This window comes from Stegodyphus dumicola, chromosome 2 (genome assembly GCF_044657685.1).
Source record: "Stegodyphus dumicola isolate Sdum_Otavi_A_Nest chromosome 2, ASM4465768v1".
Classification (NCBI taxonomy): domain Eukaryota; kingdom Metazoa; phylum Arthropoda; class Arachnida; order Araneae; family Eresidae; genus Stegodyphus; species Stegodyphus dumicola.
Window position 1 is genome coordinate 279527828 of NC_140769.1, and position 24646 is coordinate 279552473.

At 33.5% G+C, this 24646-nt stretch overlaps 1 protein-coding gene across 1 annotated transcript in view; it reads left to right on the forward strand.

Moving 5' to 3' along the window:
• Positions 1–23862, forward strand: part of LOC146998986 (degenerin-like protein asic-2) — a 99049-nt gene extending 75187 nt beyond the window's left edge. The window contains exons 3-6 of the mRNA XM_085810287.1: positions 8330–8906; positions 15677–15737; positions 19840–19991; positions 23730–23862. Of these exons, the coding sequence (XP_085666413.1) occupies positions 8434–8906; positions 15677–15737; positions 19840–19991; positions 23730–23862 (819 nt within the window). The 5' untranslated portion in view covers positions 8330–8433. The remainder of the gene's footprint in view (positions 1–8329; positions 8907–15676; positions 15738–19839; positions 19992–23729) is intronic.
• The last annotated feature ends 784 nt before the right edge of the window (positions 23863–24646 follow it).

The window sequence follows — 24646 nt, forward strand, 5'->3', positions numbered from 1 at the left end:
GCCAGACCCAGTTCAAAAAACCGCAATGTTGCCAATCCTAGTTCAAAAAATTAAGGCAAATAATTATTACCAGAAACAGAAAAAAAGTACGCAGAGTTAAAATGAAATGTTTTAGCACAATTTTACACACAAACAGGTAAAAAAAAAAAAAAAAAAAAAAACACGGATAACAACATTGTTTACCTTTAAGTTAAGCCTTTTGAATGGCACTTCCGGTCTTTCTGCTTTCACTTCCAGTGCAGTTAATTGGCTATATTTTGTTTTCTAATTATCACAAACGTAAAAATGAACCATTTTCGGAATCCTACAAAACTGACCTTTCAAATTGGGCAATTAAAAAAAAAATCGAATTTTTTCACCGAAATCGTTTTCTTAACGTAGGTCTTAAATTGCATTCGATAGCATTAAAAATGGAATTTTTCTTTGAAATATGATACCTGTAATTTTTCTCGATTTCAGTACTTCCTTTACTTCGTACAAGGAACTAAAAAAAGCACTGCTTTTTGTGTGAATCATTCAGTTTTTCATAGCTAAAAATACTCTAAAATTACTCTAAAAATTTACTATTAAATAAATTTACTATTTACTATTAAATTTAATTTAGCTATTAATTTAACTACTATTAAATTTACTATTTACTATTAAGTATTAAATTAAAATACTCTAAAATTTTTTTATTGTTTCATATCTGTATTTAAACAGTAGAGGACGAAATTGTCCATTCCCAGCATGAGGATTACTCTGAACCATTTGTCACCTTAGCAGCAAAGCTTCAAATTACTAGGCCTTGTATGTTTCAAGGTTTTCTTGGGGGAACATTGGCCATTTGTAAATGACAATTATACGTAATATAGAACTTTGAGAATTCGATGTATTAATAAATATTCATGCAGTAGAATGAACCAACATTAATTCAGGTTAAAAGAGCTTGAATACTTCAAGAAAATCAATGATATATATTTCTCTGGAAAAATCGCGTGCAAGAACTAAGCTTTACAGCATTATTTATTTCCATTAACGCAAATTTTGCATTATACACTTTGCTTTTAAAAGCAATATTAATTCTAGAAGTTAAAGTATTGGTTGAAGGCTCTTTAAGAATGGTGCGTGTTTGTGAGGGAGGAGAAATGTTTCGCTAAGCTGAAATTAATGTTATTTGTCATTGGTTTCTAAGCAAATTTCTGAGCAAACGCTGAAGAATTAGAACTACGGTGTATGCGGAGTACGATGTAAAGTAAGTTGAGGCATACTCTTGTTTTGCTATTAATGTAGACTTAAATTTAAATTCAAATTTTGCATTTTCTGTATTTTTGTATAATATAATATATATTATATACTATATCAGATGATATAGTATATATATTATATACTATAATATATATACTATATCAGATGTAGAATAATATATATTCTTAATTCTTCATTTAATTATACTTTTGTCATTCACTTTAAAGAGAAATAAGAGAAGTGATATGATTTAGAAACATTTTACAACAATGTCTTGATGAATAAAAAAATTGTTTTTAAATTCTGAAAGCAAAGGATTTAGTTCTAGAAAAGTCTGTTAACTAAAAATAAAGAAGCATTTTATTTTTACCCCTGTATAATTTATAACAAAATTTACTGTGAAACAAATCTATTACAAGCAAAAACCATTATGAAGAAAATTATGCAAAATGTTTTGCGGACATTTTAAATTTATTGAGATTAAAGTTATGTGATTTCCAGCGGGAAGAGTTCAGTATTCCAGTATATAGGATTAAACCTTCTTTCAGCCAGTAAACTTAACTTTGAGGTTTATTTGCCCAGAAGGAACTATGAATTCCGTTTTGGCATTTTGTGTTGATTCACTATAAGCCTTGATTCGCTTTTTAAAAATTGTTGCCACCAAATATTAGAGCCCTGTATTACATTTAAAGAAATTAAATAATGAGGAATCTGCATAAATGTATCTATGTTTCTCGCATTGTGATAAAACGACGGTACCTAGATTTGTTTGTTTGTTTGTGTAATTATGGCAAAGCCTCGAGGGCTATCTGTCTAAGGGGAGGGATGCCTTCGTGGAGGACTTTCTAAGGGAAACTGGCACGTATACACGTTACACATGGGGAAAACCACGAAAACGCCCATGCAGCCAGCTCGTTCACGGAATTCGAAACTCGGACCGAACTACCAGTGTTCAGCGACTTTACCGCTCGGCCGCTGGTGGGCCGACGGTACCTAGAGCCATCCAAGTTTGAATAACGTAATCGTCCACCGAATATGGGCATCTAGAAGGCCTTATTTGAAATTTGTCTTATTATCTATTTCATATTTTGTAAAACTTTAACGAATTTTTCATTAACAAACTTGACGATTTCAAAGCGAACAATAGCAACACAGTACGGGAAGGGTAAAAAAAAAAAAAAAAAAAAAAAAAAAAAAAAAAAAAAAATATCTCCAGCGCGCTAGACTGTGTATCGAAAATTCTAAAGATATGCTCATTTTAAAATTATTTTGCGATATTGCTGTTGAACTAAATTTTATGACTTAAGTGCGAAGAATATGATATTTAATAAGTAAAGACAATACAAAACGTTAGGAAAACGCCATTTTGCACGTTTTTTTTATATCCTTCTATTTTTTTTATATTCTTCTTTTCATATTTTTTTATATACTTTCCGCTTAACGGACAAATCTAAAGTGAATCTGAGAGCACTAATACAACATACTAGTAATGTTCAAAGCAAAATCTTACAACCGTAAAATAACTTAAAAAAAAAAAAAAGTCTGAAAGCTTTCAGATTTTATATCACTCTCAGAGGGGAGTTTTTTTAACGTTTTGTGGTGTCAGCTTTATTTATTAAATATTGCTACGAAATGTGCACGCGCGGTGAGATGGCTTCCCCGCAAAGCAGATGTAGGGTTGCCATAAAATAGCTAGGAAATGCACGGTGCCACATTTGTCGAGAAATCTCCCATTTGGCAACAAAATTGGCGATATGCCATGGACGGATGGAGAACCTTCTGGAACGAATTCTTACCGGTTTAGCCCAGAATGTTCTCGAACACAAGCCGAAAGCTATATAAACCCTGCTGGTCCGCAGTCAGCTGGTGCGAGATAGTATCGAGTGAGTGCCTCGTTTAGCAAGTCACTGAGCGAGTGTCTCGAAGTCTAGCGCCGAGATGATCGTCGAATGCATCGGGAGAGTCTTTTAGTGTATCGCGAATTAGTGCATCGTCGAGTTTTGTCTTAGACTGCGCTGAGTCGAGAGCTATACTCTTTGTATCGTCGAGTGCATCGCGAGTTGTAGCATGGAGAGTCTCGAGAGTACGTGGAGTTCCGAGAACGACCAAGCAGAGTCGGAAGCTGTACTCTGGTGCTTTGCAGTGAAGCTGTTTTCACCGTTATTAAGACACAATAACACGCCGAATAAATACTAATTCAGAAGTCAAACAACAAAAATCAGCGTTATACCTACAAAATTTTCACAGGACTAGTTTCGATGGTTTTACCGAACCATCATCTTCAGCTGCAAAACCGCAAATGAACAAGATAGGAAATAATGATTAGATAAGATAAGAAAGCCTGGACAAGAATAAGCAAGTGGCGCCATCTGTTGGCGAAACCAGAACTAAAACATAATTTCTATAAAAGCCGAAGGCAAATTTGGATTGGAATTAGGAGAACTAGAACAGAAAGATTTTTATGAATGTGAAATGCCTCTAGAAAATCCAGTTCTCCAATGGAAGATGTTTTTTGAATAATTTTGGCAGCAGAAAAATTGAAAGTGTGATTTTCGGACCAACAATGTTGAGCAACAGAAAACCTCTGTGTTTCCTTTTTTCTAACATATGCCTCATGTTCTTTGACGCGAAATTTTAAGGCTCTCTTAGTTTGGCCAATGTAAATTAAACCACACTGGCAAGGAATCCTATAAATACCCCAGGAATTCATATCCGGAATGGGGTCCTTGAGTATAGAAGTTGGAATTTTATTGATGGGAGAAAAAACAACCCGAAAGTTAAATTTCTGCAAAATATGTGCAACTTTCTAGCTAATTGATGGAAAGAAGGGAATGACAACAGAATTTTTATAATCTCCTAAAATAAGAGTGTGGCTTTTAGTGTGTTGAGATGAGAATTTTTTAACTGCTTGATTAATAATGTTGGGTGTTTCACCGTTATTGTCTGACAGTGTTAGGCTGTGGCGCTGAACGTGTCAGCGTGTTTATAACAGTTCGACGTCCGTGAAAGTGATTTTGAAGCTATCTGATTAATATTGGTAAATAAAGTACGTTTGGATATTTCATCAAATAGTGTCGTCGTTATTCATTCCAAATCTACACAAACCCCGTAACGTAACGTAAAGAAGAAGGGGGGGGGAACCCGCAACAACTGGTGTCAGGGTGGGGGGAAAAAAACGCAACAATATCACGTTCTTCGCATTTAAACCATAAAATTATTCAATTCAACAGCAATATCACAAAATATTTAAAAGAGCATATCTTTAGAATTACCGGATACAGGGACTCGCGCGCTTGAGATAAAAATGCATTCTTTTCTCAGTACAGTGTTGCCATTGCTCGCTTTGAAATCGTCGAGTTTCTTAATCCAAAACCCGTAAGTGATTTACAAAATACGAAATCGGTAATAAAACAAATTACAAATTGCTGGTGCTCATATTTGGGTGGAGACCTACGTTATTCAAAACTGGGTGGCTCTAGGTACCATTGTTTAGACACAATGCGAGAAGCATACATATATTTAGGTAGATTCTTCATTATTTCATTTCTTCAATATAATACAGGGCTCTAATATTCGGTGGCAACAATGTAAAAAGTGATTTGTCTTTTATAGTAATCAACGCAAAATGCCAAAACGAAATTAATAGCTCTTCTGGGCTAACGCCTTTTGCGCTAATACTTTTGTTACGTTTTGTATAAAATCTTATGCAATATTCCTGAATAACACTTATGGATTTGCCAAAGTGACTGCCTATTTTTAAACATTTTAGTCAGGAATTTTATGTGAAAATTCCTGTAAATCTGTAAAGACAATCAGAGTACCAGATTTCATTTTCAGTATGAGAAAACATTTTGATCGATGAACAAAGTTCTTGTTGTGGCTAATCTCTCTTGTCTGACGTCAGTACTAGCCCACGAAATTCATCATGGAAAAGTGTACAGGATTACGTCTGTCGTTGGCCAGAGCCTTGAGCACCATATAGGTGAGAGTACGATTTTGCATAGTTCCACTCCAATTTTGTGGAAAACACCCCGTGAAGGAGTCCAAGGGGCTCCCACCAAAGAATCTTTAAGATTCTTTGGTGGGAATCTCTAAGAATATCTAAGATTCTTTGCTCCCACCCCGCTTCTTCTACCAACCATCCAAGGCCCAAGGCGATATTTTCCGGAGTACCTTTGCAACTTAATGCAATCACCTCCACAACTTCGTTAAGAAAACTGAAGTAATTAAGAAAGAGCATTGGCTAAAGGGAAGTGAATGAAACCATTAAGGGTTTACTGAGAGAGAAATGGATAAGAAGTCCACGCTAGGGACAAGAAATTCTTTCTGCTTTCAACTTGTTGTCTAAGATTGAAAGAGAGAGAGGCGATGATTAAGGCGAATTCCTAAACGCACTGCGTTAATGGAATCGGAAAGGTTGGAAGACAATCAGCCGGGAAATATATTTTTCCAGGGCTTGGGAAAGGTATATTAGGTATTACGGAAAACCGCGGTAGGTGCGGCGAGTTGAATAATAGGAGCAACTTTTCGAAAGGGAAAGGGAACCGTGAGGAAAGTTAACTGTGAAAAAGACGGAAAAGTTTTTTAAGAGGATTAAAAGGAAGGCAAGTGAGGAAAAGTGGTTTAAGTGGGAGATGAGAAGTGGAATAAAAAGGGGGAGAAATAAAAATAGAGGCAATATTAAACTAAGTTACGTGATTGAAGATGTGAACTGAAGATATGCAAGCTTGTAGATTTAAATGCAGATTGCTGAAAACAAAAAATTTTTAGGCATAAGAGTGTTTGAAGTAAAATTCTGGGAGAAATTAATTTTAGTGATTGCTGTATTTACGTGTGGTTTAAGAATTAAATAAGTTACTTGAATTGATAAAAATATTAAAGAGTCAGTGAATCTATTGTGAATTAGAATCCTAATTGTCTGGACCGTGATTTGTGAAAAGCTGAGGTCTTGGCAAGTGGAGGAGCATGTTATCTATAGGAGCACGGATAAAGGACCGAGGAACTAGGCCGAATTAAGTCTGGCGGGCATATGATAATATAGAAATAGTTAAGGGTCGCCGGGTTAGGCCCGTGAAGTGCTAGTTAATTTTAAAAATTAGAAAGAATTCCTAGTCAAGCAGACACCTCCGCTTTGGCTTCCTAGGAAAGATATTAATACCAACCATCCGCACAAGAGATCTTTCGGCTATTTAGAGTGAGCCCATGCCGCAAAGATACTGTATATATATATACACAAACATCCATGCCTTCTCCGGGTTATGATTTCTAGTGGCAAACATAGAGCTCTATTTCTGTGATTGTAATGAGTGTGAGTTTAGTGTTGCCAGAAGATTTTTTTAAAATTTAGTTTTGAAATACAGTGTTTATTTTTAAACCTTTAACTATTTAATATTTGCAGGATGTTAAGCTGTTGTTGGTGGAAGAATGTTGGATTTCAGATAACGTGTAGTTTATGATTATTTAATTTTATTTAATTGATATTTTTCGGGTCAGTTAATTATTTTTCTTTTAGTTTTGTTTCTTGCATGTGACAACCGAGAGATGTGGAATGTTTAAAGTGATGAGCGAAAGTGGTTCAGTGTGTTGAATTCCACGACGATAGTAAATTGTATATTTTAGTGAGTTTATGATGTGTTGTTATTTTGTAAAAGTGAAATTTTTTTATGTTAGTGAAGGAGCATTTGGTATGCATTATTTTTGTATTTTTTAGATTTATGTTTGTGACTTGAATTTTGTGTAGTTTATTTTAAATTTATGTTTTAGTTTGTAGTAATTTATGCTTGTGTTGTATACAGCGTCATTTTCGTTTGGCGATGTTAGATTTTACATGACCGTTTCTTTTTGCAATTGGCAATTGCTAAAGCTTGCGCTTTTGAAATTGGCAATTGCGCTCAGAATTTTTACCTCGCAAACCAAAAGCGTTTGGTGCCAGCTTACCCCGTTTATGGAAGATTAGCCGGGCCCCGGGATTTTGAACCCGGGGCCTTCGAAACGGTAGTCAGAGTCACTAAATACTATTCCATTTGGGTGGCGATGAACAAAGTCAAATCGTCAATGGAGTCCCCCCTTTTTTTTTTCAATATTACATTTCAACTTGAAATGATCCTTTCTGTGGTTTTGATATACGACCCTTGATTTATATAAACTGGGGAAAAAAAAAAAAAAAAAAAAAAAAAAAATCTGAAATGTTTCAGATTTTAAATTACGTCCAAAGGGGCGTTTTTTTAACATTTTGTGTGTTACCTTTCTTTATTAAATATCATGTTCCTCGCACTTAAACCATAAGATCCAGTGCAACAGCAATATCGCAAAATAGTTTTAAAACGAGCATATCTTTAGAATTTCCGATACAGAGACTCACGCGCTGGAGATAAAAATGTTTTTTCTGCACAACGTTGCCATTGCTCGCTTTGAAATCCTTGAGTTTGCTAATCAAAAATTCGTCAAAGTTTTAAAAAATAGGAAATCGATCATAAAATAAATTTCAAATTTCAAATTTGGTCTTCCACATGCTCATATTCGTTGGAGGATTACGTTATTCAAAATTCGATGACTCTATGTACCGTTATTTTATGACAATGTGAGAAATATACATACATTTACGCAGATTTTTCATTATTTAATTTCTTCAAATATAATGCAGGACTCTAACATTTTATGGCAATAGTTTGAAAAGTGAACCGACATTTATGAGTCCGACGCAAAATGCCAAAACGAAACTAATAGTCCTTCGGGATTCAAATCCCTTTGGACTAAAAAAAAAATACGGAGTTCGGAGATAAGGGTACTTCAATATCTGAATATGTTTTTCCTTCTTCCTCAGCATTCGAACTTGATAAATAAAAAATGAAACACTCGATATTTTTTATTTGTATTGTTACAAAGGATACATTCAGAACTTCAAAATAATTCAGAAATTTCAACAATTAAAGTAATGTATTGCAGTATGTAAACAGAGAAAGGTAAAATCAAATATAATTCCATTTCAACTAGTTTGAGGTCATCTAAAAAACAAAATGGCATGTTGACTTACATTTATTTTCAGTCTAAATGAGATATTTGCATTTGATATGGACAGGCTTAACAGTTCTGTTTGTTTCAGGTATTTTCGAGATCACGGCATCAGGTAAATGCCGTTAATGGAGACTGGAAAGAGGTGATGCTATTTTCTCAGTCGCAGAAACTGTCATTACTGTAAAGTAAGAAATGAAGAAGTGTATATGTAGAGAACATGTTAGTCCAGAAGATATAAACAGAGCTCTGCCGCTTCGCTTGCCTGATAACTGTCACATTTGTGATTTGCCTACACATTACAAAAATGCAGGGACAGACAGTGAATCTGAATGGGCATGGCATGCAGTGCCAGAATATCCCAATAACAGCAAGAGGAATGTTTCTCTTTTCAAATCAAGACAGGCTTCCAATCAAACAATATGGCATTTTTTTTGGAAGCAAATAGCTAAATCTACCATCAGCGGCATCAACAGTGTGGCTCTTGCCAAAAATAAACCTCAGCGATGGTCATGGTTCATTGTCCTAGCTGGATGCATCATCGGTTTCGCATATCAGACGCTCAGCTTTTCGACGCTCTACAACAGTAAGCCCACCGTCGTGCAAATCGAAGTGGAAAATGATGGTTTGGTTGAGTTTCCAGCGGTCACAATTTGCAATTTGAACAGGTAAGTTTCATTACTTTATTTCATTAGAGAATCACTAGTCTCATTACTTTAGTTCGTTAGCGAGTCACTAGGCTCATTACTTTATCTCGTTCCCGAATCACTAGTCTCATTACTTTACTTCGTTAGCGAATCACTAATCTCATTACTTTATTTAGTTAGCAAATCACTAGTCTCATTACTTTATTTCGTTCCCGAATCACTAGTCTCATTTACTTTACTTCGTTAGCGAATATTCATTACTTTATTTCGTTAGCGAGTAGCTAGTCTGATTACTTTATTTCGTTAGCGAATCACTAGTCTCATTCTTTTATTTCGTTAGCTAATTACTAGTCTCATTACTTTATTTCCTTCGAGAGTCGTTAGTCTCATTACTTTTAGTTAGAGAATCATTAGTCTCATTACTTTAGTTCGTTAGCGAGTAACTAGTCTCATTATTTTATTTGGTTTGCGAATCACTAGTCTCATTACTTTATTTCGTTCCCGAATCACTAATCTATTACTTTATTTCGTTAGCGAGTGACTAGTCTGATTATTTTATTTCGTTAGCGAATCACTAGTCTCATTACTTTACTTCGTTAGCGAATCTTCATTACTTTATTTCGTTAGAGCATCGCTACTTTTATTACTTTTTTTAGTTAGCGAATCACTAGTCTCGTTACTTTATTTGTTTCCCGAATTACCAGTCTCATTACTTTATTTCGTTCCCGAATCACAAGTCTCATTACTTTATTTAGTTAGCGAATCACTAGTCTCGTTACTTTATCTCGTTAGCGAATCACTAGTCTCATTACTTTATTTCGTTATCGAATCACTAGTCTCATTACTTTATTTCGTTAGCGAATCACTAATCTCATTACTTTATTTCCTTAGCGAATCACTAGTCTCGTTACTTTACTTCGCTAGCGAGTCACTAATCATTTACCTTTAATTCTCTAAAAGATCTCACTGAGAACGTTATTATTCAATCTCTAGATTGAGATATTTTAAGAAGTGAGAATAAATTAATTCCGTATACAATAGCATTTTGATTGAAGTAATATGGGCGTGTGCTATCTGTGCTAACTAAAAATTAGAAAAAAAAAAAAAATCTGAAATGTTTCATATTTTAAATTACGTCCAAAGGGGCGTTTTTTTAACATTTTGTGTGTTATCTTTCTTTATTAAATATCTTGTTCTTCACACTTAAAACAGAAGACATCAACATCAATATCGCAAAATAGTTTTAAAATGACCATATCTTTAGAATTCCCGATAGAGAGACTCACGCGTTGGGAATAAAAATGTTAAATGTTTTTTCTGCACAACGTTGCAATTCCTCGCTTTGAAATCCTTGAGTTTGTTAATCAAAAATTTGCTAAAGTTTTACAAAATAGGAAATCGATAATAAAAAAAATTCCAAATTTCAAATTTGGTCTTCCACATGCCCATATTCGTTGGAGGATTACTTCGTTCAAATTTCGATGGCTCTATGTACCGTTATCTTATCACAATGCGATAAATATACATAAATTTATGCAGAGTTTTCATTATTTAATTTCTTCAAATATAATGCAGGACTGCAACATTTTGTGGCAACACTTTGAAAAGTGAACCGACATTTATGAGTCCGACGCAAAATGCCAAAACGAAAGTAATAGTCCTTCGGGACTCAAATCCCTTTGGTCTAAAAAAAAAAAAAAAAAAAAGGCAACTTCTCATATTTTGAATAAAAAATTATTTACGTAAGCAATTTGACAATAAGCTAATGTGCCCTCTAGCTGTTTCCACACTTTAAGTACTCAAAGTTACATAATGAATAAATAAATAAGTAAAAATTTGAAAGCTTTCAAATTATATATTACGCCCAAAGGGGCGTTTTTTTAAACCTTTTTGTGTTACCTTTATTTATTAAATATCACGTTCTTCGCACCTAAACCATAAAATTCAATTCAACAGCAGTATCACAAAATAATTTAAAAAGAGCATAACTTTAGAGTTTCCGATACACAATCTCCCGCGCTGGACATAAAAATGTTCGCCCCCTTGTACAGTGTTGCCATTGCTCGCTTTGAAATTGTTGAGTTTCTTAATCAAAAACTCATGAATGATTTATAAAATATGAAAAAGATAATAAAACAAATTCCAACTTCGGCTTCCAGATGGCCATGTTAGAGAGGTTTACGTTATTCAAAATTTGATGGCTCTAGGTACCGTTGTTTTCTCACAATGCGAGAAACACGCATACATTTATGCAGATTATTCATTAATAATCTCTTCAAATATAATACAGGGCAAATACTTTTGTGGAAAGTTCCAGAACTGTGAAATATTTCTTTTGGTAAAATAAGTTTTATCAACTGTCATCAGTTCTGTATGCATTAAATCTAATAACGAGCCCGTACTCACGCAGTCCTTTTTACTTCCTTGTACGAAGTAAATAGGAAGTATTGTAATCGCGAAAAGTTTCAGGCAGCAAATTTCAACGAAAATATCCATTTTGACCGCTATCGAATGCAATTTAACGATTCTTTTTGCGTGATATCTGTACGTAAGGACTGAATAAAAGACTCGTTTCCTCCAAAAAAATTATAAAACTGCTTTAAAATGAATTCTGAAGAGAATTTTTCGTGGCGTCTGTACGAACGTATGTACGTAGTATCTCTCATAACTCAAAAACGAGTAGCCTCAGAAAGATGAAATTTTTTATATAGGACTGCTATAACATGTAGATGTGCACCCGTATTTTGGTTGCAATCGGCCGCACCAAACGTATATAAATATATTTATATATACATCCACTCTGTTACCCGGCTCAGTGATCTCAGTTTCTTTACTCTTGTATGTTTGTAAATTGTACATTTTTCGCTTTAAAAATGATTGAATTATGTTGTTTTTATCTTCCGGTTAAGGATTTTATGCCTTTAGTAAATCTGCGTGCAATATTTTTAGAATTATCGGCAATTTTAAAGTTGTTTAATTGCCGCTAAGCCTTTTTTTAATGGCGGCCATTGATGTTTACATTTGAAAGAGGAGACTAGTGGATTCGCTGCCAATCTAGGGAAACTTAGCTTCGCAACAACAAAGATAACGCATTCATTTATTATTAACAATTAAATCATGCTTAATTCTTTCTGGAATTTTTTCGAGGAAATAAGTGTTTGAGATTTACTTCGTAATTTTTAATATAGATATTTTGAGTTTTTATGTATTTTTACCTTCTCGCGAAGTGAGAACTGAATTAATTAAATGAGAAATACTCAATCGTCTGTGAAAAACTGTTTCTTTTTTGTTTTGTTTGCTTAATTTCTTTTATACATCATTCTAGCTTTATTATAGTATTTGAATAGAACATGTGGCAACGATTAGATAATTCTATTCTTTAAATGATAAATTTTGTGCATTATGAGTTATAATATGAACGAAATATATAAGTTAACTGTTATATAATTATTGGATTATATAACAGTTAACTTAGTTTCCGTTATATAATTATTATATAAGTTAACTTATAGAATTATTAATACTGTTAAGTGAATCTAGCGCCAGAGTGTGGCTATGGTAAACAAAAACTAGAGTGAATTTTAAAGAATGCATTTATTTTATTGTGGTTTATACGCTGTCGGCGAAGTAGATTTAATTCAATCCAATAAGTTTAAATGAAATGCAAGAAAAAATGCGTATAATTTAATATTCCAATACAAGGAAGTCATGTGGTGTACACATCAGATTTTTTATAACGTTGTATGGAACGATTAGATTCTCAGATTAGTTTATAGCTATTGCTTTGCTATTTAACTGTGTTAATCTCACTGATATAGATAGATAGCTATCGACTCGATTTCGATTCCTAAAACAAAGCTCATTTTGTCCTACATAATTTACTTATGTTTTTTAGATGCTTCATTTTTCAGTGTATAAAAATGTGTTATAATTTAATAAATGAAACAAAAAATTAAGTTTGAGCCAAGTTATTTTTTTCCTTCATTAAATACCCAGCGTTATTTTAGATGTATTCAATGCTGGCTTAAGATAGCTTTCTTATTAAAGGCACACACAAGTCAGTTGGCATAAATTGTATTAAATGATAGATGACGTAATTTTGGTCAAAAAGGAAGTTAACCGCGATTCTTGGAGAAGAAGATGTAGAATTCCAAAATTTATAAAATCTATCGTGGTAAAGATGTTCATTCAGTGCGTATAAGTGCGAATATTTATTTACGTATAAGCTACATAAACCCAATTTTGGGGGCTCCTCAAAAAATTTAAAATAGCGTACCGTAAGGTTACCGTACTGTTATACCGTAAGGTACAGAGGCTGTTCACACATTTTTTATACGATGTATATTGTATTCACAAAACTAAAATACATAAAATTCTTGTGTTTTAAATGTTCTATTTGACATTCCTTATTCCGAACTATCTTTGACACCGCAATTTTCAGGATAATAATGCCTTTTGAAGTGGCAAAAGAGGTATTCTATCGCATTCCTCCCGAAAAGCTTTACAGAGTTCTGTTAGAATTTTGGAACAATGTTTGGATAATGCAGTTTTTAAAAGTCCGAAAGCACAAAAATCCATAGGTGACACATCGGGAGATTGAGTAGGGATATCAGTGAAGGGTATGGTCTTGATACCAGTTTTTTGTTCCATTTCTTTTAGGAAATTTACAGTGGATTTTGATGTGTGACTGCTAGCTTTGTCTTGATGGAGTCTCACAGATGGATGGCACTGTGGGTAAAGCGATGGTATTTCATTCAGAAAAATTGGGGATAAAATATATTCCTGATAGTATTTGGAGTTAATCTTGACATTTTTTTGCACTCTCTTTATTTTTAACTTGCCATTATAAGAAAAACCAGCAACAATCATGAATCCTTTAGGAAAACTTTCTTTCGATTCTTTGAACCATGTACTTAATTTTTTTCTCCGCTTTTATGATAATAACTGGCTCTTTTGTTTGTTACAATCATTTAAATACACCCGTGCTTCATCTATCGTGATAATTGTTTTCCATTTTTCTTTGGATAAGTGTTTCTCATATAGAATTCTGCAGCATGTCGTGCTTTGAGCGATATGCTTTGGAAGAAGACGATGCACATAGCGTTTTTTCGCTTTCTTAAGATTTAAATCAACGTTTATCATTTTGTTTACAGTGGAAACCGAGCATTTGAATGATTTTGCAACTGTCCTTTGACTAGAGGGATTTTCTTTTAACATTAAACAACGTACCTTTGCAATAGTCGAAGATGTCTGTTTTTTCCTTGGATACTTGTTTGGAATTTTTTTCCCACTTGAGGCTCCAATTGGACGTTTTATTCCTTTCTTGTTGATGATATTACCTATCGACGCTTTAGATATCACAAAATCATGACTCTCACATCGGTTTTGGATAACGGAGTATGCATATTTCTCTTCGAAAAGAGCGTCAATGTAGCCTTCGAACCACTGCTTTGTTAAATTCGCCATTTTGAATAAAAACAAAACTTTCAAGCCACGGACGATAATTTTGACTTTTAAAAATATAGTACAATTGCAATGACTTCTTTTGCAGCAAACGATTTTTTATTACCGCTTACCAAAATCGTCTAAAAAATGTGCGAAATGGTTGCGGCTTCATATTTCAAATAGCTTAGGGTCTCAACAAGTCTAAACTCGACCCTATGTTCATCTACTGAATGTAGAATTAATGACAGCCGTGAGAAAAGAAAATGTAAACTTTTTTGGTAATTATTTCGTAATTTCGAGTTTTCTATGCATTTGGCTTCAAATCAAGAACGAAATAGAAAGCATTTTGAGGGGAAAAGCATTCCAGTTTATATACTGCGAAATATTTGATTGATGTTTTTCACAATAATTAACAGAATCAAAACTGATCTTAGCTCGTATAAGCTTCTAAAATTAGGCATAACCTGATAGTATTAGGTATTAACCCAACTACCTTGGCCCAATTTGGCAATTTTTTTACAGATGAAAAGATAAAAAATTACTTATAGGGTGCAAGTTAGTGGTTTTTGAGACATTTTTAAAAGATTCTCAAACTATCGACATTTATCAAAGTCGGCAAACATTATCAACGTATGAAAATAAAACATACTTTAGGATTTTAAAATGCAGATTTTAATTATTAAATTAAATAAGATTTAAGCAATACATTGCAACATAAAACGCTTACATTCTTCTTCAAATCTTTCTGCAGTTCTTTGCCTCAAGTACACAGAATTTTTTGATTTGAGTACACAGAGATTTGTTTTCTCTTAAAAATATGTTGCAGAGATTCGGCATCACTCAAAACCCGGTAACATCCATTGTCAACAAGACGCATCTCCTCGTTGCTTCCTTTAAAGACTTTGCGTCAAAATTCTGTATTTTTACAAAAATTTTACCATATCTTCTTCCATCACTGGCAAATTCCATAAGCGAATATTTTAAAATTAAGTCTAAGGCAAAAAAATATCACAGTTTGCTTATGAAAACCGTTGGAACTTAAAATACAATAAAAAGAACGTATATGAAAATCACGACGTTGCTTGATTGAAGGATTTAAAGGAACATGGTTGCATGAAGAACCGTTATGAGCATGTTTGCCACAGTTTGGCGCATTCTGAAAAATTTGGCTACTTTTACTATGGTTGTTGCGATGACACATAAGTACCACTTAATGTTTAGGATATATAGATTCAGATAAAGTAGAACTTTTCGAGAGGTAATTTTTATATTTTATCCATCTCATTTATACTATTAGAAATATATTATTTTTAAATATATATCATTGCTTCTTCTTTTGTCTTTAGAGTTCGAAGAAGTGCATTTTGTGAATTTTTTCCAGACAGATGTAATAAAACGCCGGATTTCGTAAGTAAAAAAAACTGTTTTTAATTTTTATAATTTTAACAAAAGAATTAACATAAATACAAAATTAGTGTTTTTTTTAAAATTAAAATTGCAATAAAAATCTGAAAGGTTTCAGATTTTAACTTACATCCAAAGGGGCGTTTTTTTAACGTTTTGTGTATTACCTTTCTTTATTAAATATCATGTTCCTCGCACTTAAACCATAAAATTCAGTTCAACAGCAATGTCGCAAAATAATTTTAAAATTAGCATATCCTTTAGAATTTTGGATACACAATTCCGCGCGCTGGAGATAAAAATTTTATTTGCCATTGCTCGCTTTTAAATCGTTGAGTTTGTTAATCAAAAATTCGTTTTACAAAATATGAAATCGATAATAAAACAAATTACAAATTACAAATTTGGGCTTTCCAGATGCCCATATTTCGCAGTAGGTTTACGTCATTCAAAACTGGTTGGCTCTAGATACCGTTGTTTTATCACAATGCGAGAAACATACATACATTGATGCAGATTCTTCATTATTTAATTTCTTCAAATATAATAAAGGGCAAGAATATTTGGCGGCAGCGATTTGAAAATTGATACGCCGTTTATAGAGTTCCGACGCAAAATGGCAAAACGGAAGACAATAGTCCTTCAGGGACAAAGCCCTTTGGATTAAAAAAGTCGCCAAAAAAAAAAGTGTTTGGTGACTTCTTGTTAAAACGTTCTCTTAGTTTTATTTTAGTAATGTACGAGAAAAAATCAAAACATGAAATCAAAACATAGTTTCGAGAGTCAAAATTTGAATGGGTGCACTAGACATGGGACAAAGCATATGCGAAATTGAAACTATATTGTCTGAGTTATTTTAGCATAAAAAGAGATTCTTGTAACATTCTTTCATCACAGCATCAGTTTCAAAATGATAATATATTGTTTTATATATAAAGCTGTTGAAGATTTATTGGACATCTTGAGTCGAATCGAAGAATAATCTCTAAAAGATTTACATATCTCTAGAAAAGGAAGATGCGCATCGGTGGTTTTAAGGTTGAGTGGTAATCCAAGTTTGTCGAAAGTGTGGTGATTCAACAAAACATATTATGTCAATAAATCAAATCAATAATCACCAATCAAATAAAATAAAAATTGATTTAATTAAATATAAGAATATCTCAATATCGCACAACTGCGTCACACATTCCATCGAGCTAACTGCATCGAAACTCAGCACACTCTCAATGGCGCTCTCAGCGCCCTCTAGCGTTAGACGAGTCTTACCATTCTCCCCGCTTAAACTCCCATGGAGTTTACATTTCAATTTCCAGATATTCAAATAAATTTAAAGTCACTAAAATTACACTAAACTAAATATTAAATTGGTAAACAATTAAATATAAAATAAAAGTTTTTCAAGTTCATTCAGTCTTTAAATGGTAGAGGAATAATTCTGTTGATGGCTCGCCGAAAGAATCTCTAAGGAGAAGAATGAAAGCTTCCATAGACGCAATGTAAACCTGTTTCGCCTCTGCGCTGCTGTACCGAAGAGCCACGGCTATGCAGTGAAACACCAGCGCAGGGTGAAATTTAAACAGCGCAGTTCGAGGAGAGAGCAAATTTTTTACTTTGAAATAACTCAAAATGTTTTATTTTCATACATTTCTGGAGTTTTATGAGCAAAAGGATGTTAGTTGGAATTTTGGGGCGAATTATAGAAATCCTGTCCAATTTTTACTTTCAATTTAAACAGCGAGCCGTACGAAGACAAAATTTAAATGAAATAAATTTCTTAATTCTTTTCTTCTGTAAACTTAAAAAGGGGGGAAAACACATGCCATACAAAACCTCATAAATTTTTATGGATCCATAGTTAAAATTTTACAGTGAAATTGTAAAAGCAAAATTTGCAATAACTAACTGAAACAGAAAAAAATATTTAAAGACAATTAAAGGCACCCCTAAATAAATTGAAAACACTGAAATACATTATAATTATCCGACAACAACTTTAAAAACAAATTACTATGAAAACGTTTAGACAATTATTTGGAATGACCATTGTGAAAACCAAGAGCAAAGCTTTCACCCAATAGCCAAAACCATTTCACTTACAGCATTACATTTAAAAAGTCTTTAAAAGAATTTCACATAGCTAAAACCAAGTACCTCTGACTACAACAACAAAGAACGTTTTCGAACAACGTGGTAAAAGATTGCTAACATGGCCGACGGCATGCTGCATTCTTTCCTTTGTTGCCTTTGCTGCTTTGTTGCCTCCTGATGTTATTTCGCACATGCGCAGTGAGGTACGGAGGGTGGATAGCTTTGGAATGGTTTGCCCCTTTAAAGTAAGCTTCAGGGATATACATAATGTGTCTCTTCCGTCTGACGGAGCCACATTTGCCCCGGGGAACCTTTACTTCTCCTTAGAGATTCTTTGGCTCGCCGAAGAACACCTGTAGAGGTTTTAACTTCAACTACTCTGACTAGACCGTCAGTACCAGGATACACTTGTTGGATCCGGCAAAGGATTGGGGTTGGAGTCCTTCAGCAGTACTAGTTGACCAATCTGCATGTTGGCTGCGAACAGCTCCATTTGGCACGATTCTGTAGTTGATTTAGATACCCGGAATGCCACCTTTTCCAGAATTTGGCTTGGAGTCTTTGAACTAGTTCCCACCTGGAATGAAAAGAAAGAGAATCCGAAGCAGTATGTGGTTCAGGAAAGGATAACATAGCACTTGCTGTTAAAAAATGTTCCAGAGTTAAAGGCTATAAGTCATTCGGATCATGGGAATTCAGAACTGCTTCTATCTGAGTAACTAAAGTAGTTAACTCTTCAAAATTCATGATAGCTGATTTTGCTACCCTTAAGAAAATTCGTTTCACTGATTTTATGTTTGCTTTCCACAGTCCGCCAAAGTGAGGAGAAGCTGGTGGGATAAATTTCCATTGGATGCCTTCTTCTGCACTAAATCCTTGAATTGGGTTAGATTTGCAAATATCATTATAGGCGTTAAGAATATTTCTCGCACCTTTGAAATTCGTGGCGTTATCGCTCCAGATAACGGCTGGTTTGGATCTTCTGGCAATAAATCGTCGTAAACAGGCTAGAAAAGCTTCTGTTGTTAACTCAGAAACGACTTCTAAATGCACTGCTTTAGTGCAAAAACAGATAAATAATGCAATATAAGAAAATAGTATCTTGACTGCAGGAGAGCTTGAAGCTAAAAGTGCGCAATTATCTAATATGGAGGCTCACCAAAAGAAGGTTTTGGTTTAGATTAGAAAGTTCTCAAAATTTTGAGTTCAGTTTCCGAGGTAGCTAAGTCATCAGCGTTACGCAAGCTATGCAAGATGGAGTGATCTAGAAATGACGCAGTCCAGAAAAAGCTATTATTGCCATTTTTAGAATAGTGAGAGGGAATTAAAGGGTTACCGCTAGTTTAAATTGTAATTTTGATTTACATTATTTTTTATCTTACTTTGTATGTAATAATTTATATGTAGATAACTTGGTGTTTGTAGGCAGCTTTAAACTATTGCGTAGATGGAATGATAGACATACAGACAAACAAACCGAGTTGAACATATGATTTATTCTTGGAGATATCTTCATGGAACATTCTTGAAACACATCTTCAATCACATATCATTGATTTCTTAGGACATCTGTTCTTGATTTTCATGACACTCTGGGTGCTTTAAGCGCATCACAATTTTATATAAAACGCATTACGTTTTTAAACAATAGATGAAAGCTGTAAGGCCGCAAGCAGATGCTGGTTAGATAAAGGAAGGGGGGAAAAGTGACTGCGTATGAGTAGCTTGGTATTTATAAACTCGATTCCTTTGTTTCAGTTTTGAATGGTGATTGAGTAATAGCTCTACAGCACTGCGGATCATTGCATAAGAAGTAATGATGTAAGTGGCGCAATACATATCCTTTGACATTAAAGTTAGGAATAAAAAGGACTATTAATAAATTGAGCTACTATTTTGTTAGTAATTTTCTTACGTATTTTATATCTTACAAGTGTAATACCTGCGCTCATGTATGTGCGGTACGTGTGGATTGTCTATTTATTGAGCTAAATTCATTTTCATAATCTAATAGGTGCTGACGGAAAAAGAAGTCGTAGATATTGTGTATGAAATAATGCTAGAAGGTGATCCAGATAAGAAAAGGAAACTCGGACATTCTTCCAACATGATACAAAGCTGTATCTTTAATGGAAAACCGACAGTAAAAGAAAATGAATGTACCCGGTGAGTATAATTCCTTCATATGCATAGTTAGTAAATATTTGTTTTAATGCGTACGTAATTGCGACATCATAGAAGATTTCATATGCACCTAACACACACAAAAGAAGGTGTGTATGTGTATGTGTATTTAATTATGGCAAAGCACACTAGGGTTATCTGCCTAAGGGCGGGGATGCTTTCGTGGAGGACTTTCTAAGGGAAACTGGCTCGTATACACGTTACACACACAAAAGAAGGAGGACAGTTTTATATCTCTCGTTCTGTTGGGCCGATTGACGAAATTCAACTTGCATTTTTATGTCTCGAAAGCGCGACTTAGGATATGTATTAGATTTATATACAGGGTGTTTCATAGATCATGGGACAAGCTTGGAGGGGTGGTGGAGCGTACTAAAACATGCATTTTTTTATAGGAATGTAGGGTCTAAAGTGACGGGTTAAGGCAGGAACACACACACACACACACACAAAAAAAAAAAAAAAAAAAAAAAAAAAAAAAAAAAAAAAAAAAAACCCGACACAAGAGGAAACTGTGTTTATGTACAAAATCAACGCAAAGTACTTCTTTGTAGCAATACGGTATTCACAATAAATGTTCAAAATTACCACCACCAGCAGTAATACATGCTCGGTAACGTCGCAGAAGAGATTGATGAACATTTTGAAAAACGACAGGCATTTCGGGCATGCTTGCAGCCGCAATGGATAGACGTGCAACGAGGTCCTCCAGTGAGTCAACGGGAGTCTCGTAAATGATGCTCTTCAGATGGCTCCATAAAAAAAATCCAAGCTGGATAAATCTGGCGAACAGGGTGGCCATCGAACGGGTCCACCACGGCCAATCCATCGGCCCGGAAATTTTTACTCTTATCTTAAAGTACTAGATGTATTTCTAAGCATACGTACAAAAAATTAGAGTTTTTGTTATTCAAAATTTCCGAACATATACGTGAATTTACATATCATCGCGTTTTGAAAGTTGCCATATTTTTTAATAACGCCAAATGTGGTTTAAAAACTTCGTTAAAATTATTTGAAAGTTTGAACAATGATCTTTTTTCTGCTGGTGTACAATGAAAAAAAGGAAAGGAAAACAGATTGCTATAAATTAAGCAGTTCGCCCAGTGAATTATTCTTGGCGTCAATTGAAAAGAAATGCGCCTATATGAATTCTTAAATTTCTCACCAAAAATTGCAAAATCTAATATCTGCGTATAATTTGAGTCGTAAAATTGAAAAATGGGGAAAAAAAAGGGAAAAAGAAAGAAATTCTGAAATATTTTACAGATTTTAAATTACGTTCAAAGGGATTTTTTTTTTTTTTTTTTTTTTAAATTTTGTGTGTTACCTTTATTTATTAAATATCAAGTTTTTCTGACTTATGCCATAAAATTCAGTTCAAGAACAATATCGCAAAATAATTTTAAATTGAGCCTACCTTTAGAATTTCCGATACACAGTCTCGCGCGGTGGAGATAAAAATATTTTTTCTGTACAGCGTTGCCATTGCTCGATCTGAAATCCTTAAAATTTTTAATCAAAAATTCGTTAAAGTTTTACAAAATATGAAATCGATCCAGATGCCCATATTCGTAGTAGGATTACTTCATTCAAAATTCGATAACTCTAGGTATCGTTGTTTTATCACAAAGCGAGAAACATATATACATTTATGTAGATTCTTCATTATTTAATTTCTTTAAATATAATACAGGGCGATAATATTGGGTGGCAACAGTTTGAAAAGTGAAACAGACATTCAGAGTGATTCGACGCAAAATCGCAAAAAGAAAACAATAGTCCCTCAGAGACAAAGCCCCTTTGGAGTAACAAAAAAAATGGTATGCTATTTCAGAAAACGTCCGGTTTTGTGTCAAAATACCTATGTTATAATAATACTATATATAAATCTAATATATATCCAAGTTGCACTTTTGAGACATGGAAAACGCAAATAAAATTTCTGCAATCAGTGCAGTAAAACGGGAGATATAAAACTGTCCCCCCTTTTTTTTGTGCAAGTTATACATCGTAGATTTTAGTACGAATTAGCAGAAAGCAGATTTTATAATTTGAGACCAAAATCAGACTTTGATATTGAATGTTGGTATTCCAAAATTTCGAAACGTTTTAACTGTAATAATAACCGTGTGAGTTTTATTGTTCGAAATCATCACAGTCTCGAGCGCATATCTTCAAATAACAGTATCTGAAGCTTCATTTCAATTGGTAGAGCGGATAGGCCGTGAATATGTTATTTTATATATCTGAGAGTATTCTTATGAACACCATGTACAGAATGTATTCACACGTTTTTGTAACGATTTTGCACGGATTTATATGTAAACAAACCTCAGAATGTTATTTTCTGATATGTTCAGTTTGATAGCTCTTTTGTTGCAGTCAGGTAAATATGTTGTTGCAGTCAGGTAAAATATTTTTCTATTGCAGTCAGGTAAATATATCAGATTAATCATCTCATCAATTGTAACTACATATTTCCATATTTCATCTCTTGAATAATTTTCCTGCTGCAATAGTTTTCTCCACATAGCTTATGAGAAACATGTTTCGATGTTAGGCGATGAACATCCTGTTTTTTTGTTTTAATTAGCTTTAAATCAGATTTTATAATTTTGTTCACAGTTCCTACATGATTATTAGAGATTTTGTAACAGCTCTTTGGAGGATTGGCTTTTCATTTAAAACATGAGAATCGACTTTAAGATTTAATAAGAGCTGTACGTACATTTGTCGGGTATGCATTTTTTGCCTTTTTCCCAGATATAAATTTTCCTTTCATATTAATTGTGTCACTTATTTTACGTCTAGAAATATTAGAACCATGCTTTTTTTTAATAACTGAATAAGATTTCTTCTCTTCAGACAGCGCATAAATAGAGCCTTCGATTCATTGTTTATTTTTCAGCGATATTTTAAAGAAAAGTATACTTTTAATGCTGCAGACGATAATTAAATCTTATTCCAATTTGATGCCAGTCACGTAAAAATTAATATTTAAATTCATGGAGAAAATCAAAGTCGTTATAAAAACGTGTAAACACCCTCTGTTATATGCATGCTTTGTTATTATTCTCTTGTATATCAAATTATTTCATGAGCGGAGCATTTGAGGTGGAGTTTTGAAATCTGAAATAAGCAGGCTCATCTATATTGAACATGCTTCGCTTCCATACCTAAAATTTACAAAAATTTAAAATCCACTACCCAGTAGTTAATGCAGATCACAAAAATTATTCACTTTAGAACGAAACACTAAACTTAAAAGAATGGTAGTTAAAAATAACACTCATTTCGATGGAAAATATGATTAATGAATTCCGAGAGGAAAATAATTTCTCATTTTCAGAAAAAATAAAGAACTCAGGAAAATAAAAATTAATATACCGTATAAACTGTAATTCATAGAAAGGAAAATGGAACTAAACATAACTCTTCAGCTAAACATAAATTTAGCTGAAGAAAAACTGTAGTAATAATCTCGGCATTAGTAATGACTTAAAAATGCAAGATATTCCTGTTTTTTTAGAAGAAATATTTAGTGGAAATCTTTAATGGAATCTTTTCAGTTTGATAAATAGATGATAAATTACACTGAAATTTAAATAATATTCTTTGGCGTAATTAAATACATTTATTATTTCTATATTTTTGTTTTTATTTATTGTTATTAATATTGTATACATTCATTGTAATGTTTAATATTATCATACATAGGAATTTACAGTATTATTATGATCCTGATTTCGGTAACTGTTACACCATCCCAGCGAAGAACAAAGATGGAATTTTGCTCCAAGCAAGAGAAGCTGACTTTTGGCAAGAAGCTAATGGCAAGTACAGTATTTAAATTTTTGGTATGTAGTATTCTCCCACACAAGCACACTTGGCATTTAATGTCTTCAACAACCGGTACTCATTAATTTATTAAAAAATTGCACATTTGGACATTAAATCCTTCTACACATAAGGTTTAAAATAGTTGAAAGGTGATATTTCGATCATTAGAGGATAGGGTGTTATAAGTACAAACGGATTTAGTGCGCAAAATTTGATTTTTAGACCAAAGGAAGTTAGCCCGAAAGGGCTATTAATTTCTTTTTGGCATTTCGTGGCGTTTCGCTTTTCAGAATGTTGCCACCAATTATCATCGCCTTGTATTATATTTAAAGAAATTAAATAATGGAGAATCTGCATAAATGTATCTATTTATCGCATTGTGATAAAACAACGGTACCTAGAGCCATTCAAGTACGTCTCCACCCGAATATGGGCATCTGGAAGCCCGAATTTGGAATTTGTTTTATTATCTATTTCATATTTGGTAAAGTTCTTATGAGTTTTTGATTAACAAACCCAACGATTTAAAAGCGAGCAGTGGCAACACTGTACGAAAAAAAAAAAAAAAAAAAAAAAAAAAACATTTTTATCTCCAGCGCGCGAAACTGTGTATCGGAAATTCTGCAGATATGCTCATTTTAAATTTTTTTTTCCGATATTCTGTTGAACTGAATCTTATGATTTAAGTGCGAAAAGCATGATATTTAATAAATAAAGGTAACACATTGTAAAGTAGCGCGCTTCCAACCTGCACGCAACAAAGTGGTGACTGCAGAGAACTGGAAATAAACCTA